The 19,458-nt window shown below is 40.9% G+C and overlaps 10 protein-coding genes across 14 annotated transcripts; 7 read left to right on the plus strand and 3 right to left on the minus strand.

Moving 5' to 3' along the window:
* Window positions 1–305: 305 nt before the first annotated feature.
* On the plus strand, window positions 306–1,787 carry LOC108612277 (uncharacterized). Its single transcript, XM_018005152.2, has 2 exons — window positions 306–996; window positions 1,078–1,787. The coding sequence occupies exons 1-2, from the start codon at window positions 479–481 to the stop codon at window positions 1,634–1,636; spliced, it is 1,077 nt and encodes a 358-aa protein (XP_017860641.2). The 5' UTR covers window positions 306–478; the 3' UTR covers window positions 1,637–1,787.
* Window positions 1,788–1,848: 61 nt separating this feature from the next.
* Window positions 1,849–2,632, plus strand: LOC149269102 (dynein light chain Tctex-type). Its single transcript, XM_089469288.1, has 2 exons — window positions 1,849–2,283; window positions 2,351–2,632. Exons 1-2 carry the CDS (start codon window positions 1,986–1,988, stop codon window positions 2,608–2,610), a joined length of 558 nt encoding a protein of 185 aa, XP_089325414.1. The 5' UTR covers window positions 1,849–1,985; the 3' UTR covers window positions 2,611–2,632.
* Window positions 2,633–2,723: 91 nt separating this feature from the next.
* On the plus strand, window positions 2,724–4,389 carry LOC108620330 (DDB1- and CUL4-associated factor 13). The gene is made up of 3 exons (XM_089469276.1): window positions 2,724–2,944; window positions 3,003–3,717; window positions 3,772–4,389. The coding sequence occupies exons 1-3, from the start codon at window positions 2,875–2,877 to the stop codon at window positions 4,322–4,324; spliced, it is 1,338 nt and encodes a 445-aa protein (XP_089325402.1). The 5' UTR covers window positions 2,724–2,874; the 3' UTR covers window positions 4,325–4,389.
* Window positions 4,390–4,484: 95 nt separating this feature from the next.
* On the plus strand, window positions 4,485–7,151 carry LOC108620329 (sugar transporter SWEET1). The gene is made up of 3 exons (XM_089469283.1): window positions 4,485–4,824; window positions 6,158–6,563; window positions 6,636–7,151. Exons 1-3 carry the CDS (start codon window positions 4,655–4,657, stop codon window positions 6,750–6,752), a joined length of 693 nt encoding a protein of 230 aa, XP_089325409.1. The 5' UTR covers window positions 4,485–4,654; the 3' UTR covers window positions 6,753–7,151.
* Window positions 7,061–8,373, minus strand: LOC108620328 (deubiquitinase OTUD6B). Its single transcript, XM_018017233.2, has one exon. The coding sequence runs from the start codon at window positions 8,233–8,235 to the stop codon at window positions 7,312–7,314; it is 924 nt and encodes a 307-aa protein (XP_017872722.2). The 5' UTR covers window positions 8,236–8,373; the 3' UTR covers window positions 7,061–7,311.
* A 91-nt stretch (window positions 8,374–8,464) lies between these two features.
* On the minus strand, window positions 8,465–10,991 carry LOC108620327 (uncharacterized). The gene is made up of 4 exons (XM_089469289.1): window positions 10,484–10,991; window positions 10,116–10,221; window positions 9,532–9,650; window positions 8,465–9,464 (listed from the first exon to the last, which is right to left on the minus strand). The coding sequence occupies exons 1-4, from the start codon at window positions 10,533–10,535 to the stop codon at window positions 9,199–9,201; spliced, it is 543 nt and encodes a 180-aa protein (XP_089325415.1). The 5' UTR covers window positions 10,536–10,991; the 3' UTR covers window positions 8,465–9,198.
* Window positions 10,992–11,066: 75 nt separating this feature from the next.
* Window positions 11,067–11,813, plus strand: Z600 (protein). The gene has a single exon (XM_018017231.2). The coding sequence runs from the start codon at window positions 11,447–11,449 to the stop codon at window positions 11,711–11,713; it is 267 nt and encodes an 88-aa protein (XP_017872720.2). The 5' UTR covers window positions 11,067–11,446; the 3' UTR covers window positions 11,714–11,813.
* A 131-nt stretch (window positions 11,814–11,944) lies between these two features.
* On the plus strand, window positions 11,945–13,004 carry gdl (gonadal protein gdl). The gene is made up of 4 exons (XM_089469287.1): window positions 11,945–12,226; window positions 12,285–12,321; window positions 12,381–12,675; window positions 12,738–13,004. Exons 1-4 carry the CDS (start codon window positions 12,106–12,108, stop codon window positions 12,879–12,881), a joined length of 597 nt encoding a protein of 198 aa, XP_089325413.1. The 5' UTR covers window positions 11,945–12,105; the 3' UTR covers window positions 12,882–13,004.
* Window positions 13,005–13,213: 209 nt separating this feature from the next.
* Window positions 13,214–15,250, plus strand: MsrA (methionine sulfoxide reductase A). 5 transcript variants are annotated; one of them, XM_089469278.1, is made up of 4 exons: window positions 13,214–13,373; window positions 14,187–14,380; window positions 14,514–14,774; window positions 14,837–15,250. In XM_089469278.1, exons 1-4 carry the CDS (start codon window positions 13,215–13,217, stop codon window positions 15,069–15,071), a joined length of 849 nt encoding a protein of 282 aa, XP_089325404.1. In that variant the 5' UTR covers window position 13,214; the 3' UTR covers window positions 15,072–15,250. The 5 variants fall into 5 exon arrangements, with proteins under 5 accessions (XP_089325404.1, XP_089325405.1, XP_089325408.1 ...); XM_089469279.1 differs by having other exon boundaries at window positions 14,187–14,368; XM_089469282.1 differs by lacking the exon at window positions 13,214–13,373 and adding an exon at window positions 13,415–13,620 and having other exon boundaries at window positions 14,187–14,368.
* LOC149269105 (uncharacterized) lies at window positions 14,186–18,530 on the minus strand. The gene has a single exon (XM_089469290.1). The coding sequence runs from the start codon at window positions 18,459–18,461 to the stop codon at window positions 18,123–18,125; it is 339 nt and encodes a 112-aa protein (XP_089325416.1). The 5' UTR covers window positions 18,462–18,530; the 3' UTR covers window positions 14,186–18,122.
* Between the last annotated feature and the right edge of the window lie 928 nt (window positions 18,531–19,458).

The raw sequence follows: 19,458 nt of genomic DNA on the forward strand, positions 1-19,458 counted from the left end.
ATCAGCACGTCGGCTCTTGCCTTTACCATTTCAATCAAGGACACACACAAAAAACTTTTAACCATAAAAATGCAATAAGTGTACTTGCTAACTGTACCAGAACAGTCTACCCTATTCTGCCTATGACTTTCCCATTGCCTTTGCCTTGTGCTAACGGCAATTCACGCACGACTAACAAGCGACTGCAGCAAAACTTTGATTGAGTGCCAAAGGGAACTGTTTGTTGGGTGAGAGGTGCTAAAAACTGAAACCAATTTAAAAAGTTGGCCTAACCATATGGAGAGGGAGCCAGAGAGAGGCAGTGTGGAGCAGAGAGAAGGGAAGCCTTGGTTAAGCAAGCGGCGACAAGGCAGTCAAAGCTAACAGCACAACACAACAACAACAACTACTACTAAACAACTCGACTAAATATACCAACAGCAACAACAACAACTAATTTGCACACACGACAAACACTCGAACACTTCACATAGCAAGAATGAACTTTGGTGCATTGGCCAGAAGTCTCAGCCACAGTCTAAGACTCAGCCTGGGCTCTAAGAAGCGGCTCAGTGAGGCGCCCACAGAGAAGGACGTCTCCGAGGTATTGACGCCGTCAGTGAGCAACAGCAGCGATTCCAAAGAGGTGGAACAATTGAAAAGGGAACATCTCAACCAGACCGTCGCTCAGCTCAATGAGAGACGACAGCCGTATAGGGAAACAGTTGAGCTAATACTCGATAAGGTGAGCGAGTTGGAGCACACATTGTATGAGGATCAGCAGCAGGAGTTCAAGCTGCGCATGGCCTTGGAGCGTCAGACGGAGCGCATACACGAGCTCAACTTCTCGCTGGACACCGAAAAGCAGCGCAATGAGCGACTCGTGCAGCTGCTGCGCGGCGTCGACAGCGACTCCTGTAGCGAAAGTGAGCCGGAGTCGCAGCTGCTGAGCGGCATACGGTTTGACTCCAAGGGCGATCTCTATGGCTCCATAAGTCCAATGCTAATGCAACAGCGGTAAGGAGTAGCTAGTTGAAGGCCTTCCACTATAATGGAAGTTCATCTATATATACAACTCTCAACTCGATCTCTTTGCAGCTACGATGAGCTGCATTCGTCGCATCGTCAAGCCCATCGGCTGCTGGCCAAGAAAGATAAAACCATTAAGATGCTCAGGTGCGATCTGGAGGTGTTGCGCGGCAAATACGATTCCATATGCGCGGATTATCGCAACGAGCATCGACGTTTGAATGCGCTATACACACGCTATTTGCACCTGCAGCAGAAGAAGAAGCAGCAGGTATTCATACTCAAGGAGACGTTGGGCTACGCCAGCGATTGTATTCTGTACGCTCAACAGACCATTGATGGCTGCTCTAGAGGATTTCCTATTGATCCGCAGAATTTGCATAATTTCAATCAGAATTTTGAGTTCTTTATGCGTTCGCTGCGCAGCTGTTGCTGTCGTCGCCGATTGCTGGAGCTGCAACAGGAGCAGGGAGTCCAATTGGAGCAGCTGCAGCAAGAGCAGGAATGGCAACAGGACGAAGAGCAGCAGCAGGAGTTGTCCAAACAAGAGACGACGACCAATTGCCAACCGCAGCTGGAACAGCCAAAGCAAAAGCGTCGAAGCCATCGAAAACGTGAAAAGTATTGAAAATGTTTAGGAATTTCGCAGTTAGTTTCTTACTTTTCATAGTTATCTTAAAAGTTTTAGGAAACCTTGCAGAAAACTTAAAAAAAAAAAAATAGTTAAGTTTAGCAAGAAAATGTAAAATAATAAAAATATATAAATTTGTAAACGTAAACACAGAACATTTTTAGCGAATTTCTTTAATTGTTTTTTATATGTTTTCAGAAAGATTCAAAGTTAAGTTGAAAGAAATGAAATTTATTTCACATAGAAACTGAGAGGAGCTCAGTGATCGTTGTGTTGCTCATCAGAATGGGTCGACACTGAAAAAAATAGGACAGCAAATCTCTTGCATTATACTATCGAAGGAGAAATGTCGTCAATTAATAAAAAGTCGCCAAAGGGGTCCACTGTTCGGGCAACAGCTGGGGAAAAATCTCGTTCGTCCAATCGCGGATCAGATAAAAAGGCCGATGGCTCAGAAGTATCAACTATGCCGGCACCAGTGCTGAATGAGTCCGAATCCGATTCGGAGAGGCATTCGGAAGCACAGCCGGCTACAGATGTTACTATTTATAATGCTTACGATATGGGACCCGCTTTCGGTTGCAAGTTCCCAGTGCCATTCATACGATTTATGGTTGAGCGTGTGATGAGCGAGAAACTAAAAGGTAGGTGTGAAGTAAGGCATCTATTTGAAGCAAACTTTGTTTAATTTTACTTTAAATACCCTGTCAGGTAAAGTCTATCAAATCGACACTGCCGCCAAACTGACGCGCGATGTAGCTGATGGTGTGAATTTGAAAATGAAAGGCTTCTGTCTGCAACACCGTTACAAGCACGTGGTGAATGTCTGCTTATATCAGCAGACAGGTGCTGGTTTCTTCTATGGCTTTCGTGCAGTATGGGATACGCTTTCCGATGATTATATTAGTATGTCCATTGATGTGGGCTCCTTCATTTGCATTGTCTCCGTGTTTGGGTGTTATCAGTATTGAATTAAACTACGCACAACATTAACACCTGTTGCATTGTTCAAATTTATTTGCCCGCGCGCCGAATAACAGCTGTGGCAAAGTATATCGATATACAGTGCGCAAGTTAACAGCTTAACAGCTGTGAATCGACCACTATGCTTATCGATATATCGTTTTATTTTATGACCATATCTAACTAAGTGCGCACATGTTTTGGTGTTTTGTTGCTACTTTTTAAATAAATAAAGCATTAATTGACTGAATTCTATTGATGCTAATCACAGTATGAAAGTGAAAATGATAAGCCGCAACCCGGACAACTATGTCCGGGAAACCAAACTGCAGCAACATAAAAGTAAGATATTAGACAACTGTTGACTATGTATGTACATTAACTAGCTAACAAATTGCAGTTCCACGTAATTACGATCCTGCTCTGCATCCCATGGAGGGTCCTCGGGAATATGTGCGCGCCCTGAATGCCACCAAGTTGGATCGTGTGTTTGCCAAGCCGTTCCTTTGCAATTTGAGTGGTCATCGCGATGGCGTCGCATGCTTTGGCAAGCACCCCAAGCTGCTGTCCACGCTGGCCACCGGCGCCTACGATGGCGAGGTTCGCATTTGGGATCTGGCCAATCGCACTAGCCAGCGCAGCTTTGTGGCTCACGATGGCTTTGTACGTGGCATTGCGTATGCACGGAACGGCGAACGTTTGTTCACTGTGGGCGATGACAAGACGATCAAGGTGTGGAAAACCGAGGCACCGGATGTAGGCGAGGAGGAGGAACCGGTTAATACAATACTGAGTCGTCACATATTGCATGGCATTTCGCACAATCGCAAAGACAACAGCTTCGCCACCTGCGGCGAGGTCTGCGCCATTTGGGATGAACAGCACAACGATCCCATTAAGACTCTGAAATGGGGCGTCGACACGCTGCACACCATTTCCTACAATCCGGTGGAGACAAATGTGCTGGCGTGCTGTGCTAGCGATCGCAGCATCATTTTATACGATCAGCGTGAGGCGCTGCCGCTGCGCAAAGTTGTCCTGACCATGAAGAGCAACAAACTGGCCTGGAATCCCATGGAGGCCTTCAACTTTACCGTGGCCAACGAGGATTGCAAGTAAGCAGAGTCAATTACTAGATAGAAATTTATAACCAACAATCGCCATTTCAGTCTCTACAGCTTTGATACGCGCAAACTGCAGTCGCCTCTTAAGGTGCACTTCGATCATGTCTCGGCTGTCACGGATGTGGACTATGCGCCCACGGGCAAAGAGTTTGTCTCGGGTAGTTACGATAAGACTGTACGCCTCTATAATGCACATCTCAGCCACTCCCGTGACATTTATCACACTAAGCGAATGCAGCATGTGGTCTGCGTTGCCTGGTCACTGGACAATCGTTACATTTTCTCCGGCTCGGATGAAATGAATGTGCGCATGTGGAAGGCGAATGCGTCAGAGAAACTGGGCGTGATACGTCCCCGCGAACGGACCAACTTCAACTACCAGGAGGCACTCAAGGAGAAGTATGCAGCTCATCCACAAATCAAACGAATTGCACGTCATCGACAGGTGCCGCGTCATGTGATGAATGCACAGCGGAAGATGCGTGCGGTCAAGGAGAAGGAGCTGGTCAAGGAGGCCAATATACGCAAGCACTCGAAAAAGGGCAAAGTGCCCTTTGTCAGCGAGAAGAAGAAGCATGTCATTCGCGAAGATGTTTAATAATTGTAGATATTTTAGTTTTAACGTACAATATATAAATATACAATTCAAATTGCTACACACAATCGATAAATGCTTCTAGTGCCAGCGATAACGATACCAACATACAATTATTTAGCTCATTTCTGTTTATAAAAGGCTGCCATCTCCAGCCCTAGGTGCCAGTTGTAGAGTCAGTTGTTACGGCAGCGGCAATCCGTTTTGTTTGGTCGTTAGATTTTTGTTTCGTTTTGATTATTTCGCACATTTGTTTATAAACCTGCCCCAGCCAGTGCCTGCGCGTAGAACAAGTTTTCCTTAGAACATAACTACACAGCTGCGTGAAGCAAAATGGATGCACTTAGCGACTTATTGGCACCGCACAGTGAAACCATCGGTAAAATAGCCGGCACAATAACTACACTACAATTTCTATCCGGCATAGCGCTTTTAAATGATATACGCAAAAAGGGCAGCAGCGATATTTATCCCATTGGACCATTTCTAGGCGGTATAGTGCTGTAAGTGCTATAATTCTCAACAAACCATAAACAAAATAGTGCAATTTCACGCTCAACTGCACACAAACACATACAGAAACTAACATTAGAACACTAATATAGATAGACAAAAAAGTAGCATTTGCAGCTGTGTGTAATTGATTAAATTTTTTGAATTGTCGCCATGACGGTGCCAAATGGGTTAGAGAACGAGTGACATATGTGAGAGGTGGGAGTAGCGTAGTTCAAGGGTAAATCGAAAGGCTGCTTATATACATATATGTAGCTCGATTGAGCGGTCAATGACAATTGACGGTTACATAAAATAAACCCTCCGTCTAATTTCCCAATTAGAATTTCTTGACATTTTGAAACAATTCTCTAGTTGGACACATTCAAATCTCTTATCGCTTTAAGGGTACACCACGTACATCTTATCTACAAATACATAAGTGTAATATATAGGCGCTTCTTAATATGCGATAGACGGCATTTGGGAGAGTCGTTTCTGATTGTCTAAAGCTCCAGCTTAGCTAATCAGTGAGCTGGACAAGCCCAGTTGCTCGCAAATGTCGAGCTCGCCCACTACACGTGCTGCTTTTCCTTAATGAAATTGAAAATGCAAATGCGAAATGGGGCCAAGTGCTAAGCAACACGCGAGAATTTCCGCTAGATGCAACAGTTGCGTGTTCCTATACAACTACCTGAGTTGTTTTTTGTTTGAGGGGGGTGGACAGGTGGGCATAAAAGTGCTTTTTTGACTTGAGCCTTTCGTAAAGCTACGTGTTGAGCTTACTAGGTTGAGACTATAAAGATTTACTGATTTTGATAAAGTAGTTGGTTTAGTTTATATGGAGACTTAACTTGCTTTAATAATATTAATAATGTAGTACAATTTAGTCTGGCTAAGCTGAATACACACATTTTATTATTTTTTATTTTTATATATATATAAATGGGATTGGAAATAATAAACAAAATAAAGGGATATTAAATGGTAATCAAAAGGAATAGTTTTATATATATTTATATTAAAGAACTTTCATAGGAAATGGCTAAGTACCCGGCAATTATTATAGGGCACGTATTGTTAATGACTTCAGAAAAGCTTATCTTAAATCTTATCTATAAACTACCACATTCAATTTCAATAATTGCCTAGACTCAACATAGATTATTTTTGTGAAATTCTAATGGGACTACTGAACTTATAAATAACTATAGATACATATATGTATTTTATAATTGCTATATATTTATTGCTATATATATATTGCTATATATTTCAATCATACATTCATAGTATACACAGATTTCCATAGTGACATTGCCTCTTTGATCCTCTCACCCATAGAACCGTGCTCAGCTTAAAGTTGGGTCAGATTATGGGCGATCAGCCCATGATCAATGTGAATGTCATCGGCTTTGCGATCAACTCGATATTCCTGGTTGGCTTCTATTACTATGCCTCGAGCGAGAACAAATCCAAGATCTGGATCAAAATTGGCTATGCCTCACTGTTCCTGATGGCCTGCATAGCCTATGCCAACTTCGAGGATCCCAAGCTAATTGAGTTCCGCCTGGGCATGTTGATCACATCGATACTCGTCTGGCTAGTTGGCTCACCGCTGCTCAATTTGCCCGACATCATCAAGAAGAAGAGCACGGAGGGCATGCCCTTTCCCATCATCTTTGCCGGACAGCTGGTTGCCACTGCCTGGACCTTGTATGCAGTGTCCATACGCAATCATGTCATGGTGGTAAGTGCCCCGACTTATTCGATAGAGTCCAAAGATCTCTCTTTAAACTTCATGTCTATTCTAATTTTGTAGTATCAGAATTTGTTCCTGTGGGTCTTGGGTGGCATCCAGCTGGTGATGTTCATGATCTATCCCAGCACACCTGCCAAGAAGCCCGCTGCCAAGTCCGAGAAGAAGAAGGAGAAATAAATAACTCAACTACAAGTACCTAAATTAAATGAATTAAGAAAGCCAAGGAAGGCATCTGGCGTCCCTAACATCATCTAGAATTTTCGACTTAACTAATTATTCCAGTTTCGAACTCAAACGCTTCTAGTACAATTTTGACTTAACAATAATCAGGCAGGGTTCCATCTAATAATAATAATTAGCTAAGCTTCTACTCAGCAAATTCAAGTGTTGTACATATTCGATTTCTGATTACATTTTGTATTAATTATGATTATAAGCTATAAAAACTGGATCAGAATTTACATACTTATATAAATAGAGAAAGATATTTGAAATGCCTATTACTCTTCTTGTAAAGTAAACTAATTTAATGGTTATTTTTAAATAAATAACATTTGTACAAAATGTATGAAACTATTTGCAAATTTTGACAATAATTCAAATCTTCCAAATGCATATTTATATATAGTATATATGTCTATATATATATAGTAATATCAAGATATTAATTCAATAAACCATAAACATGTTGCAATTCATTTGGATTTTGTTTAATTTCGATGCTGAGCTCTTAGTGCTACTCCTCCTCCACTGGAATCGTGGAGTTGTAATGGGCGCCTAGTTGGTAAATATGGCGATGATAGCAAACGACTAGTGGCGCTCCGCCGAACTCCTCCTGGCCCAGCTGCGTCGAGGGGCCCTCGGCTTGGATGACCTCAATGGGCACACGCAGCAGCGAGGAGAGCGCCTTTAGCTCGATGTGCCCACCCCAAGCATGGGTGTTGGCTATGTCCTGGCAGTAGGCTTCAAATTGTTCATCAGTGAGAAGATCTCCTGTATCCGGATGGGTCATATAGCAAATGAGATCATCCTTGTGGGCGCGCACATAGTTGGCCGTCTCGGTTCGCAGCTCCTGGACACTGTGCTCGGGCAACGCGTGCTGCCGCAGCTGATGGCGTATCGCATTGTAGAGACAGTCACCATCTGAGAGTATCATGTGGAGCGCCAGCTGGCGATCTTGCAACTTAGCTGTGATTTGCTGCAGTTCAATTTGCTTGGGCGACAACACTTTGGCGGCGTCTTGCATAGCCTGGTGTATTTCCTGCGCGCGATCGCGTGCCTCTTTCTCCTTTTTGTTGCGACGCTTTTGAGCCTTGGACACGCGCTGTTGTGTTGGCTGGACAACATCCTCCTCCTCGTTACCGCTGTCCACCGCTGGCAATTTTTCAGCTGCTGGCTCGCTGGCAGCTGGAGCTGTTGCTACTGCTGCAGTGGCATCTTGGAGCTCCGTCTTTTGACGCTGCTCCAGCTCTCCTTCCAGGCGGGCCATCTCCTCAAGAAACTCTTTGCGTTTGCTTTTATTGTTCTTTGGTGCATTTTTCTTCATGGCCTGCAGCTTGGCTTGCAGCTCCTTGCGCTCCCGACGATGACGACTAGCCACATCCTCTAGCGTGGCCTCGCCCAGTCGAGCCTCCAATTCACCAATTGCTTCGCACGACATTTTCTTCAAATTTCAATAATATAGAAATGGATGTGTGCGGTGGCTCTCAGCTGTTCTCCTAACGATGACACAAAATGCTCAATGTTAACGCAACAGTGCTCATCGTAACGCAGCGCTGTGGCTTAATAGAATCGCCACTGTTAACGCCTGACGTTTCTCCCACAGAATTTAACAGACTGTAAATTCAAATTGAACAGTTCTTGTTTCCCATATTAATCAACAGCCAAGATTTTAACGGATTTTTATATTGCACTTATGCATCTATTTTAATTTTACAATCATTTCAATATAAACAATTTTAGATACACTTGTATTTTGTGCTCATTCTTAGGGTCAAGTTCATTTTCGCCATTTCAATTTGCCTTATTTAAGTATACTAGGAAAAATTTGTTTCCTATTGTAGTAACTAGTGTGATATATATTTAACATTTAAATGGTTTTCATATTATGTACCTACAATAAAACATATTTTGCTCGGCAAGTGTCAGGTGTGAGCTCAAAATATAGAATTGAATAATTCTAAAAGCTTTTCGTTGAACATGCTGTATACTTTTAAATTGAAAGCTGTTTAATGACCAGAGACGACTATTAACATATTTATCTCCTATATATGTATATGTATGTATCTATGTCTGTTGTATAACAAAAACTTAAAAAATCAATCTTAGTTTATATATGAAAGAATCATACAATGACTTTTGTATCGAATTATTTACACGGCCAACGACTGATACGATCTTTAAATTTATATTATATACTTAAGGAAGGGACAAAGAAAACTGCGGGACTTATCAAATTGCCATTTCAAACGGCTAATCTAGAATTGCAAAAATGGCCTCTTATCCGCTATTTAAATCTTTATATCTAATGTGAATTTGATTTGCAGTCGAAATTAGATGTAAAAATAATAGAAACGGAAGCACCGACTACTAAATTAACGTAACCCAGCGGCCAATCATCAGTCTATAGGCTTTTGGTAATGTTGTGGAACAAGCGACGTCCCCACCAAGACTCCAAATCGAATGGCTTGAAATCGTTTAGGGCTGGACTTGGAGGCTCTACCCAAACGGCTGGCGCTGCCGATGCCGACACAGGTGTATTGGCTATAATGCTATCCACTGGACTGGGTGTGGCCAAAGTAGAGGCGCTATTATTATTAGCATCGGCCTTACCATCGAGTTTCACTGTGCTGGAATCATACGGGTTTTGTGCGACCAGAATGTTCCACGCTGCAATAGCAGACGAGACATTGAAATTGACGAATAATAAACTAGAAAATTAAATGATGTTGCTTACAATCGTTTATGTAGCGTATTATCTCCTCGTGTTGCGGTGTTATCACTTCATCCTCAATGAGCTTTGTGGGCGCAATGCGCTTCGAAGCGAAGCTCTGTTGAAATACCGGACGCGGTATGCTAATAAATTCAAATAGAAATACGTTACATTAACATAAGAATAAGAAGATGCACTAACACGTGCATGTGCACAAGTTAAAATAAGAATAAGCAACAACCAACACACACACTCACTTAAGTTGAGTACTTAGGCAAACATACGTCACGCACATGGCGACTACGAAAATAAATCTCGTAATGGAAAATCTTTTGACAAAGCACTTTTGTGACGTAACGGGCAGAAAATGGCAGACAAAAGTCAATGTATCTCTGCTAGCAATAACCGAAACTGACCCACGTGTTGTGGGCTAGCCGGTTACTCTGGTTACTCAATTAACATGCTCCTGTTATATACAAAGGTCGACCTATTCGATGTTTTTTTGTGATAAAACGAATGATTTGAGATAAGCCACAGTGCAGCGCACATCGTTTGCATAAGCCACACACACAGTCACACACAAAAACACACGAACATCGCTCACTTACTTCTTGTTCTTCTCGGGACTGTTGAGATCAAAGTTGTTGCTGATGCTCCCATGCTTCTTGCCGCTCTCCTTAATGCTCTCGAACTTTTCAAAGTTTTGCGGCAGACCTGTGGGCATTCGTTTTGTTTGTTATTGTTTGAATGTAAATTTGGTTTACCGGCAAAAAGTACAAAACAAAAGGCAAAGAGCGCGAGCGTAAGCTAGCGCCTGTGAGAGCGCTCTGCGGGAGAGTTTAGCAGCGCTGCCTCTGTCGGCAGCGGCGGCACGTTGTGACATAACAGCAACACTTTTTGCAGGCGGTCGCCTTTCCCGTAGGGTTTATTGTACTTTTTACACCATTTACATATATTTCTTGTACAATTTACTTACCGCGTCGAGTTTTAGCAACAATTTTGCTAGGTCCCTTGTTTACTGTGTACATGTCAATTTTATGAAACTAATTTTTAATTATTATTATTTTCTGTTGGCCAACGATAATTCTCTTTATCTGATTTCTGCTTATGTTTATTTATTCGAGTATGTTCCTTTCTTTCTAGAAAATCATATGATTTGAGAAATTTTTTTAAAATCCAACTGTTGACAAGTTGCTCTCTTTTCAGTTGTTTTTGTTTTTCTGCGTTCTGCTGTCTAATTTCAAATTCATCTTCTCGTGGAAGCAATTACACAATATTCACAGTTAGCTTTGACTTTTATATCGATCGAAGTATTTGGCTAGTTGTTGCTGTTTTTGTTATCGCTTTCGCTATTGCTATTGATTTACTATTGTCCAAATCAATTGTTTGCATTAATTGTCAATGCTGAATTATTACTATTGCCAATTGAATGCTGAAGGGTTACCGACTGCCTTCACCGTTCGCGTAACAGAATTCTAATGAATCCCCCCACACTGCAATGGCAGTTCACACTGTGCTCTGACACACAAACACAGAGGCGCGCACACTCACTCACACACACACACGTGCACTTGAATTTCGAAAACATATGGTGCGCTGCCAGAGCCAGTGTGTACACGCCAGATGGTGAATTGTAAATTATTACCTGCTTCATTTTAAACTCATCAAACGGAGATTAGGCGCCTTTCATTGGAAATCATAAAATAATACTCAGTGTCCATTACTGTTACCTGTTAACACTTACACTAATCACAGACAGCTGCATCGATAGTTCTCTGAAAATTTGCACAACTTTATGACAGTCTATCAAATTTGCGTGGACGTCTACCGTATATAAAAGTCGGGATAAAATATTTGGAAATCTAGTTGCAAGGCAGCATCCGTCAACAGCGCGTAGACAGAGTCAGCAAATAAACGCAGACAAAACTAACGTTTAAACATGGCAAACATTGAGACAAATCTAATTCTACAGCGTCTGAACAGTCTGAAAATTGTCGAAACGCCAAAGCAGACGCAACGTGGTGATAACGGAAAACGCGAATGTTACTCGGAGGACTTTAAGTCTCATGTACCAGCTACACCCTGTTCTGGCGCAGTTGGATTTTTAACGGAGCTGAAGAAGCGACGAAAAGTCAAACTGAATCGTGTCTACAGCTATGAGACCGACCAACACTTTGTAAAAGCACGCAAATCGCTTAATTTTTAACACAATGAAATCGTATGGATGTAATCTGTAGAATTAATCATAATTGATTATAAATCAATATTTTTACCAAACCAAAACAAATATATTCTTTTTTTTTTAATCGTTTGTGATTTATTTCAATATGAACTACATTTTGTCTAGCATTAGGTCTCTAAAACTTTTAGCTGACTCCAATAAAAATTGCAACTAAATAATTTAAATTTAGATTTAGTTAACCTTTTCGATATACATGGGAATCGACATTCAGTCGAAAAACAGCTGGGGCTGCACTCACGCTGATGCAGCCCTGGCAAACAGCTGTCTGACTTTGATAATTGAATTGCTATTGCAGCTAGCTGAATAAGTGAACTTTTAAACTAGATTTATAATAATTAGCATTACCTGAAATAATAATGGATGACGTTCCAATGGAAAATGAAACGAACTCCAACAGCAGCGAAGCGTCTAATGCAACAGCGAATCAGCAGCAACATCCTACGCCAGAATTCTTACAACGAAAAATCTATTTTCTAAGTATGTTTCTTTGCTTTTCGCATATTTTCATATGTTTTAACTCATTGAATTATTTTAGTGGATCAGCTTAAAGAAATGCATTCTGAACTGCCAGAGTGAGTAAATGCAATTGTCAACTATTAAAAAATTGAGAGAGATTAAGATTTTTAATCAGGACCTTGCAGACACGAATATCCTACGACCTGCTCACCGAACTGGCAAATTGTGTTTTGAATGAAAGCATTTTCGATATAGTTAAAGCGCTCATGGAATTGCAACATGTAACGGAGAAGCACTTGATACAGATGCGTGCACAAGTGGAGAATGAATACGAAATCGAGGTGGCGGATTGGCGTGGCAAAATCAAAGATCCAGAGGAGTTGCAACACATACTGGGGCTTATGAAAATCAAGCATACGAAAAAACTATTGGAAACAGACAAGAAAATAATCGAAGTGTTAGATCAGAAGGTTAGTTGCAATAATACTTTACTCCCTCAATAAAAGTTAACACTGTTTTATTAATCATTTAGGTTTTCGACCAGCAATCTATGCTGCAAAAAGCGGGAGTGCCTGGCTTTTACAACACGCAGAATCCCAAGGAAATCAAAATTCAAATGTTTCTACTAGATTTCATTTTACGCCTAAGTCTGCTGAAATTCGAGCCGAACAAATAACAAACAGCCCAAACTTAATTAAATACAAGACTGTCCCAATGTCGTTAATTAACTTAATACCAATGACAAAATACTATTTTTATATATGAATAAAATTACGCGTAGCTAAATATTTAAAAATCACTGTAAAAGTTTTCTTTATTGCAAGCTTACGCTATTTGAGCTTTACAACAAGTATGTGAAAGCTTTGCTATTGAGCGCACGCTCATCTAGATTAACCGCATGCTCGAATGTTGCCAGCAACACTTTTACCAGCTCTCCCGCTCTCACTCACACTCACTCCCCTTCTCGTTGGACAAGTGTGTGGCAGGCATGTTATCAAGATAGTATTAAATGCTCTCATCGCCTGCGTATAAATTGAGTAGCGTCTTGCTGAAAGTCAACAGTTGCGCGCATTTCTTTAAGCAAAGCACTACAAATTTTCTTAATAAAAAAAGAAACATGTCGCTGACCATCACCAAAGATGTTTCCACTCCTGAACTCAAGGATTTGGTAAGCAAACGGGATGAACAAAGTGCTGTTCCAAGTGCCACAAGTCCAAATATCATGTTAGGGCGCGCAAAAATTTAAATTCAAATACAATTTAATTTCCGAGTGCTTTGAACTTTTGCCAAGGCCAATACAGCAATTTTTCGAGCTTCTATTGTCGCATTGTTATGGCCAGCTTTAGTTGCCGCACAAGCAGCGAAGAATTAGCAACAGCCGAAAAATGTTTGCTCGCCTCTTTCGTAATTTCAAAGCAAGTATAAAGTGATTCAAAGCAAAAATTAATTAGTATTCAAATTGAATGCCTTGCTGTGAAAATGGAATATTAATTCTATTAGTTTTACTACTACAGATTACTGCGCGTAACTTTCGATTTTATTCACTATAACTATTTTCGCTGCCTACATTGGCACTGACCTTGAGTCGTCGCTGCAGCGGCGCATCTGTGACGTCACAGCCGCAGCCAGCAAACAGCTGCTCTCTGCTCCGTCACTGCCGCCCGCTCTCAAACAGCTGAGCGGCGTGCGCCTGAGAGAGACGCTAATACATATCAAAAAGCAGTGAAAATGTAAAGAGCGTGAGCACAGTTATTTCAGTTGTCGGCAGAGCGCAGTTTGTGCTAAAGAACTTCAAAAAGCGACGTGCTGAAAGTTTCTACAGCAAAATCTCAACTTTCGTGCACAATGCGCTGTGTGACTGGCTTGGGCTACGGCCTCACCTTCCTGTTTTTGGTGCGCTGGCTGTTCGCAGTGCAATGAACTCTTCAGGCTTTAAGTCATCAACTAAATATCTTTCTTTATTTCTGTCTCTTTCCAACAGAGCACTGTGCGCAATGAGCAGAAGGAGCTGAATCTCTCGCCCGTTCATCACGTGAATGTGAGCTATGCCACGGCGACATTTGGCATGGGCTGCTTCTGGGGCGCCGAGTCGCTGTATGGAGCCACGCGTGGAGTGCTGCGCACCACTGTCGGCTATGCCGGCGGCAGCTCCGACTTGCCAACGTACCGTAAAATGTAAGCACTGTGAAATAGGACATCAATTGGGCTAACAAATATCTATCATTCTCTCCCTCTCTCTCCCTTGCCATCTGTGCCTTGCCTCTTCTTGATAACGCTTATTGCTTACTAACCGCTAAACTTTATGCAGGGGTGATCACACGGAAGTTTTGGAAATTGACTATGATCCATCGGTGATTAGCTTCAAAGAGCTGCTGCATCTGTTCTGGAACAACCATGAGTACGGCCTAACCAAGCCCATGAAACGCCAGTATGCCTCGCTCATACTCTACCACGATGATGAGCAGAAGGAGATAGCTGAAGCCTCCAAGTTGGAGGAGCAGGAGCGTCGCCTGCCTGAGATCATAACCACGGACATTGCGCCCAAGCTGAACTTTTTCCCAGCTGAGGCGTAAGTTCACTTAACTATCCTTCATCAATATAAATAATATATATTTTTGTTTGTCCGTATAGATACCATCAGAAATATAGACTACAAGGACACAAGGATCTGGCTGCATCGCTCAATCTTAATCCAGAACTGCTGCAGACCAGCTACGTGGCCACCAAGCTGAACGGTTATCTGGCCGGCGTGGGCGGCATCGAGCAATTTAAATCGGAGGTGGACACCATGGGACTGACGCCCACTCAGCGACAGTACTGCAACTACCATATTGAGCAGAACGAGGGCCAGGGTCTCTACTGCTGACCGGGTTACATAGATGTTAAGCGTAAATCTTATACTTAAGGGGGTTCATATGCTAATAGTCTTGAATAATGTCCTTGAATATCCTGTTTTCCAGTTTTGTGTAGCGCAAAACATGTATTACTTAGTGCCTAGAAAAACTTATTGATAATAATAATAAATATAAATACATATATAAATGATTTTATACACATTTTTCATTACTCAAAGTAAAGCGAAGATCTGATATTACAGTTGAAATTCAATATATATGTATATGTGGAGTTTTTTCGGTGAATTTGGGGTGGGCTAATTAAATAAATGCAATTTGATAGAAGTAGTGGACTATATCAATAGCCTAGATCTTGCGAAAATGCTTATTCACCGATTTGTAGTAAACATTCCACTTACAAATATGCTATTCACGTTCATAAATGTGAATCAAATGACTAGCATTTTATGATATATAATATATACCAAATGTTATAAAATCTGAATAGTCATCGGAAATTAGATTAGAAAACTGTTATGGGTTTTATGAATGCAACTTTTAGGGCACTTTGGCTTGTGCTAAATATAAAGATTGTTGGGTCATATAATGTCAGGCCACAGCTGTAAAGTTACCATATCCATAAAGCTCATTCGTAACCTATTTTATGGTAGTTTTACATGGATATATCAAGTGATGCACCAGTCAAATATTGTTCTTGATTAACCATTAAAGATTTAGCAGTACACATGCATTTTATATAATATTAGCCGTGATTGACGTCTGAATCCATAAACTGATATACTAAATCCATAAAGAAGAGTTGGGTTCATATAGATAGATATAGATAGAACCCAACTTTATTGTCACTTTTCTCTTTAAAGTCAAACAAGACTCAGTTATCTTAGCTAGATGTTTAATATACTCCTAAGATATCTTAGCTAGAGATTTAGTACAGTTCATTAGAGATAAGACATAACCTATATAAAAAGTTCGGCGAATGACCTTATTCCAAGCGTATACGTTTTTAATGAAGGAGAAGTATATGGAACTTAATAAAACAATATATTAACATATACACATATATAGGATATATAAATCTTGCAAATGGAAATAAATAAAATAAATATAATCTTATATCTTTATTAAGTCCATGCCTGATAGTTCCTAAAGCATCATAGTACTACATATTAGCCGTATACAAGTGCAAACCGATGGCCCATTGATCAAGTTCATCAAACAGTCGCGACACACGCCGTCTCAATGCACGCCCCACACACACCCAGAGAGGCAGAGCTTTCACACATGTAACATACACACATACATGAGTGTGTCAAGTCGACGCTCTCATCACACACATACACAAACAGTCATCAAATACATTTGCTGACCCTCCCCCCTAGATGGCGCTCTCTTGTTCCTCTATACATGGCTCTGTCTAGCGCGTCAGCCGGCCGCGTGTCTCATTGATGATAAAGTCAAAAGCGAATTCCCAGCGAAACTCTGAAATGTTTTTTGTTTACAGGGAATGGCACGATTTAAAATGAACTTCGTTAAATGATTTCAACATGTTCTTGCACATAGATTTAGCTCAAATTTAATACAGCCATAGAGTTGGCTGCGAAGTATCTAATTTTTTATGAATCATTAAAATCGGAGCAGGCAGTGGGGAGCTATAAACTTTTGCGATTTTAGGCAATTAATATAAAGTAAGATGTACAAATTTTGGATATATGATAGATGAAGGTCTATTGTAGCTACATACCAAATTTGAGCTAAATCGAAGCACTGGTTCGACGTCGGGGATTTTTACAAAAATTTGTGTTATGAGCTTTTCTGCAGAGTTCCGGCTCCTCACAAGATGCGAGGTAAGACATTCTGTTTGTGTATATTTATATACATATGTATGAATACTACTATGGACACAGATTGTAGATTGCTATACGTTAGGGAATCTGTGCAGAGTGCACAGCTCAGCTTTGTAGACTTGACGAATCATGTTGCTGATAGGGGTCAAGCGGGGCTTCCGTCTTAGCTGCAATCAAAATGATTTGCATAAAGTTTTATTAAATGCGTGATATGATTCTTATATAAGTTTTATTTGTGTTCATAAAGAAATCGAACTAACTGGCTGATAAGCGCTCCAATAAAATCTATTAAAATATTTGTGAAAGTCACGCAGCTGATAAAATGCTATCTAGAATTGGTGCAGTGAACTGACTCAAGGATTGCCAAAAATCGAGTTTTCAAGTGAAGGCAATCTAAGGAACCGCCGAGAGATAAAGATCAAGAAAGCTAATCTGGTGACTTAGCATAGCTAAATGAACGCTTAGACATGACTTTCGTCAAATCCTGTCATAAAAGAGGGAATTAAGGACTTAGAGAGATTTTGAGATCGGTGTAGATTCAGGTAAATGTACTATAATAACATCCAAGGCCACGACTTCTCTCTTTTTTCCAATTCTTATCAAACATTTTTATTAAGGCTAGATGAATTAAATGTTAATCAACAAACAGAGGGAGCATTGCTCCAAGCACTCACCTTAAATTGCTGTCAATTGGGCTGAAGATAGAATGGATGATAAAAGCAGGCTATTATCAAATATAATAATCTATGATATTATATATACATATAATATAAAAATCAAAGTGAGGTCTTGCACTTGAATTCCATCAGCTCACTATACATATATATATGTTATGATATCATAACATAGCATATACATACATATATAATAGATATATGTATAATCTCATAACCCTCTGCTGCCACTAAGCTCTCACTCATCAGAGCCCAACCATTTCTTTAGCTTTTCATGCGCTTCCAATCAGCTCAGCAATTTTCTCTCAGTGCACAGAAAACAATCAAAAGCTTTTGAAAGCTTTGATTTTTATAATTTTGTCTTAGGTTTTTGTATTAACTGTATTTGAAATCACCAATTGCATACTTAGCAGAACTTAGTTGACTAAATCTTAAAAAGTAGAGCATAAAATAGGGAAGCACTGCAATCGATCGCCAAATCGATTGCTTGATATATCGATCACATCAGCAGTAATTCAATGGAATTTTCCGCTCGTCGTCCCACTCAAATTCTCATTGTGAGGCGTCGCGTTGGCTTCTTCTGCCCAGCCTCCCAGCGCTGACGACGCAGACGCAGCAGCTCCTCGCCCTGCCGCTCCTTGCGCAACTCCTTCGAGCTGGGCGACAGATCCGTGGTCTTGGGCAAACGGCGATAGATGACGAAGTCGTCCTCCGTTTCCGTGGCAAACAAATTCTGTTTACGTATGCGCACTAGGCGCTTCGGTGTGGCTGTCAATGGCGCCTCGTTCTCTGTCACGTGCTCCTCCTTGCTGGTGTCCAGCACCAGATCCTTGAACATATCGTCTATGGCAGTGTAATACAAGGTGGCGTTGGAGCTGGACATGGCTGCAAGAACCTGACGCTTGGCTGGCAAACAGTGAACTGTGATTGATTCCGAGACGAGTCTCGAGACGCTGTTGCACCTAAAAATCCATGTTCAACCCTCGATTCTTTATTTTTTTCGACTACCTGACCAGCTCAGCCTAGACAAAGGCTAAATTTGTTTACCTAACAGCTGCTCACAGATGAGGGTAAGCCAGCGGGTCATTTATGCTCTCTCGCTCACTCTCATAGGTATTTCCGAATACAATTGAGGTTATACCAGCGGGATGTCTGCACTTTCTCTTTCTTATTCTCTCCCTCGATCTCTCTCTCTCTCTCTGTACTCCACCCTCTAGAAATACCCTCATAAATGAGGTTATTCCTACGACTCGTCATAAACATAGTATTCTTCCCTTTCCCTCTCTCAAGACATTCCCTCTGGAACTCACTTCCTGAGGGTTTGCCTAATTGCTTTTGCGATTTGAAAGATTTGCACTTCAACAATTTCTATCAATTTTAGAAGTGTTATAAATGCTAGTTCAGATTCGCTATATACCCAGATTCCCATGAATCTTACAGTAACAAAGCCTTGTTTTTATTGAGCTCCCACTCTCTAGGAATACCCTTATAAATAAGGTTAAAGCTATGATTCGTCATAATATCCAGAGTATTATCGCTCTCTCGACCTCAAGGAATTCCCTAATCAACACATTGCCTAGTTGCTTTTGCAACTATTACAAATTTTGAGGGGGTCATAAATTATGATTCAGAGAAGCTATATACCAATATCCATATAAATCTGATCATAAAAACTTTAAACTTTAAAAAATGTATCTATGTATATAAAATCTAGTTTACTTTCAGTTCCGTTTCATGATCTCTGCCGCACTCTTATATTAGTGTATTACGTAGGTCTTGTATAGTTTGCTAATTTGTGGTAATGTCTAATTGCTTTTCCAATAAAAATATATGTCACTTCCTATGAATCACTTAGCGTGTTATGGCAATGCTTATCTGAC

The sequence above is a fragment of the Drosophila arizonae genome, chromosome 4 (assembly GCF_054131065.1).
Source record: "Drosophila arizonae isolate 15081-1271.41 chromosome 4, UAZ_ARI_1.0, whole genome shotgun sequence".
In the NCBI taxonomy this organism is placed as follows: domain Eukaryota; kingdom Metazoa; phylum Arthropoda; class Insecta; order Diptera; family Drosophilidae; genus Drosophila; species Drosophila arizonae.

Excerpts from the sequence above, each read along its gene's own strand:
- LOC108612277 (XM_018005152.2), top strand. The coding sequence starts at position 479 with ATGAACTTTGGTGCATTGGCCAGAAGTCTCAGCCACAGTCTAAGACTC. Across the intron at positions 997-1,077 it reads CCAATGCTAATGCAACAGCG|CTACGATGAGCTGCATTCGT; the intron begins GTAAGGAGTAGC and ends ATCTCTTTGCAG.
- LOC149269102 (XM_089469288.1), top strand. The coding sequence starts at position 1,986 with ATGTCGTCAATTAATAAAAAGTCGCCAAAGGGGTCCACTGTTCGGGCA. Across the intron at positions 2,284-2,350 it reads GATGAGCGAGAAACTAAAAG|GTAAAGTCTATCAAATCGAC; the intron begins GTAGGTGTGAAG and ends ATACCCTGTCAG.
- LOC108620330 (XM_089469276.1), top strand. The coding sequence starts at position 2,875 with ATGAAAGTGAAAATGATAAGCCGCAACCCGGACAACTATGTCCGGGAA. Across the intron at positions 2,945-3,002 it reads CAAACTGCAGCAACATAAAA|TTCCACGTAATTACGATCCT; the intron begins GTAAGATATTAG and ends AACAAATTGCAG. Across the intron at positions 3,718-3,771 it reads GTGGCCAACGAGGATTGCAA|TCTCTACAGCTTTGATACGC; the intron begins GTAAGCAGAGTC and ends TCGCCATTTCAG.
- LOC108620329 (XM_089469283.1), top strand. The coding sequence starts at position 4,655 with ATGGATGCACTTAGCGACTTATTGGCACCGCACAGTGAAACCATCGGT. Across the intron at positions 4,825-6,157 it reads TTTCTAGGCGGTATAGTGCT|AACCGTGCTCAGCTTAAAGT; the intron begins GTAAGTGCTATA and ends TCTCACCCATAG. Across the intron at positions 6,564-6,635 it reads TACGCAATCATGTCATGGTG|TATCAGAATTTGTTCCTGTG; the intron begins GTAAGTGCCCCG and ends CTAATTTTGTAG.
- LOC108620328 (XM_018017233.2), bottom strand. The coding sequence starts at position 8,235 with ATGTCGTGCGAAGCAATTGGTGAATTGGAGGCTCGACTGGGCGAGGCC.
- LOC108620327 (XM_089469289.1), bottom strand. The coding sequence starts at position 10,535 with ATGTACACAGTAAACAAGGGACCTAGCAAAATTGTTGCTAAAACTCGA. Across the intron at positions 10,222-10,483 it reads TGTTGCTAAAACTCGACGCG|GTCTGCCGCAAAACTTTGAA; the intron begins GTAAGTAAATTG and ends GAATGCCCACAG. Across the intron at positions 9,465-9,531 it reads AATACGCTACATAAACGATT|CGTGGAACATTCTGGTCGCA; the intron begins GTAAGCAACATC and ends CTGCTATTGCAG.
- Z600 (XM_018017231.2), top strand. The coding sequence starts at position 11,447 with ATGGCAAACATTGAGACAAATCTAATTCTACAGCGTCTGAACAGTCTG.
- gdl (XM_089469287.1), top strand. The coding sequence starts at position 12,106 with ATGGATGACGTTCCAATGGAAAATGAAACGAACTCCAACAGCAGCGAA. Across the intron at positions 12,322-12,380 it reads ATGCATTCTGAACTGCCAGA|GACCTTGCAGACACGAATAT; the intron begins GTGAGTAAATGC and ends ATTTTTAATCAG. Across the intron at positions 12,676-12,737 it reads TCGAAGTGTTAGATCAGAAG|GTTTTCGACCAGCAATCTAT; the intron begins GTTAGTTGCAAT and ends TTAATCATTTAG.
- MsrA (XM_089469278.1), top strand. The coding sequence starts at position 13,215 with ATGCTCTCATCGCCTGCGTATAAATTGAGTAGCGTCTTGCTGAAAGTC. Across the intron at positions 14,381-14,513 it reads TTGCCAACGTACCGTAAAAT|GGGTGATCACACGGAAGTTT; the intron begins GTAAGCACTGTG and ends AACTTTATGCAG. Across the intron at positions 14,775-14,836 it reads AACTTTTTCCCAGCTGAGGC|ATACCATCAGAAATATAGAC; the intron begins GTAAGTTCACTT and ends TTGTCCGTATAG.
- LOC149269105 (XM_089469290.1), bottom strand. The coding sequence starts at position 18,461 with ATGTCCAGCTCCAACGCCACCTTGTATTACACTGCCATAGACGATATG.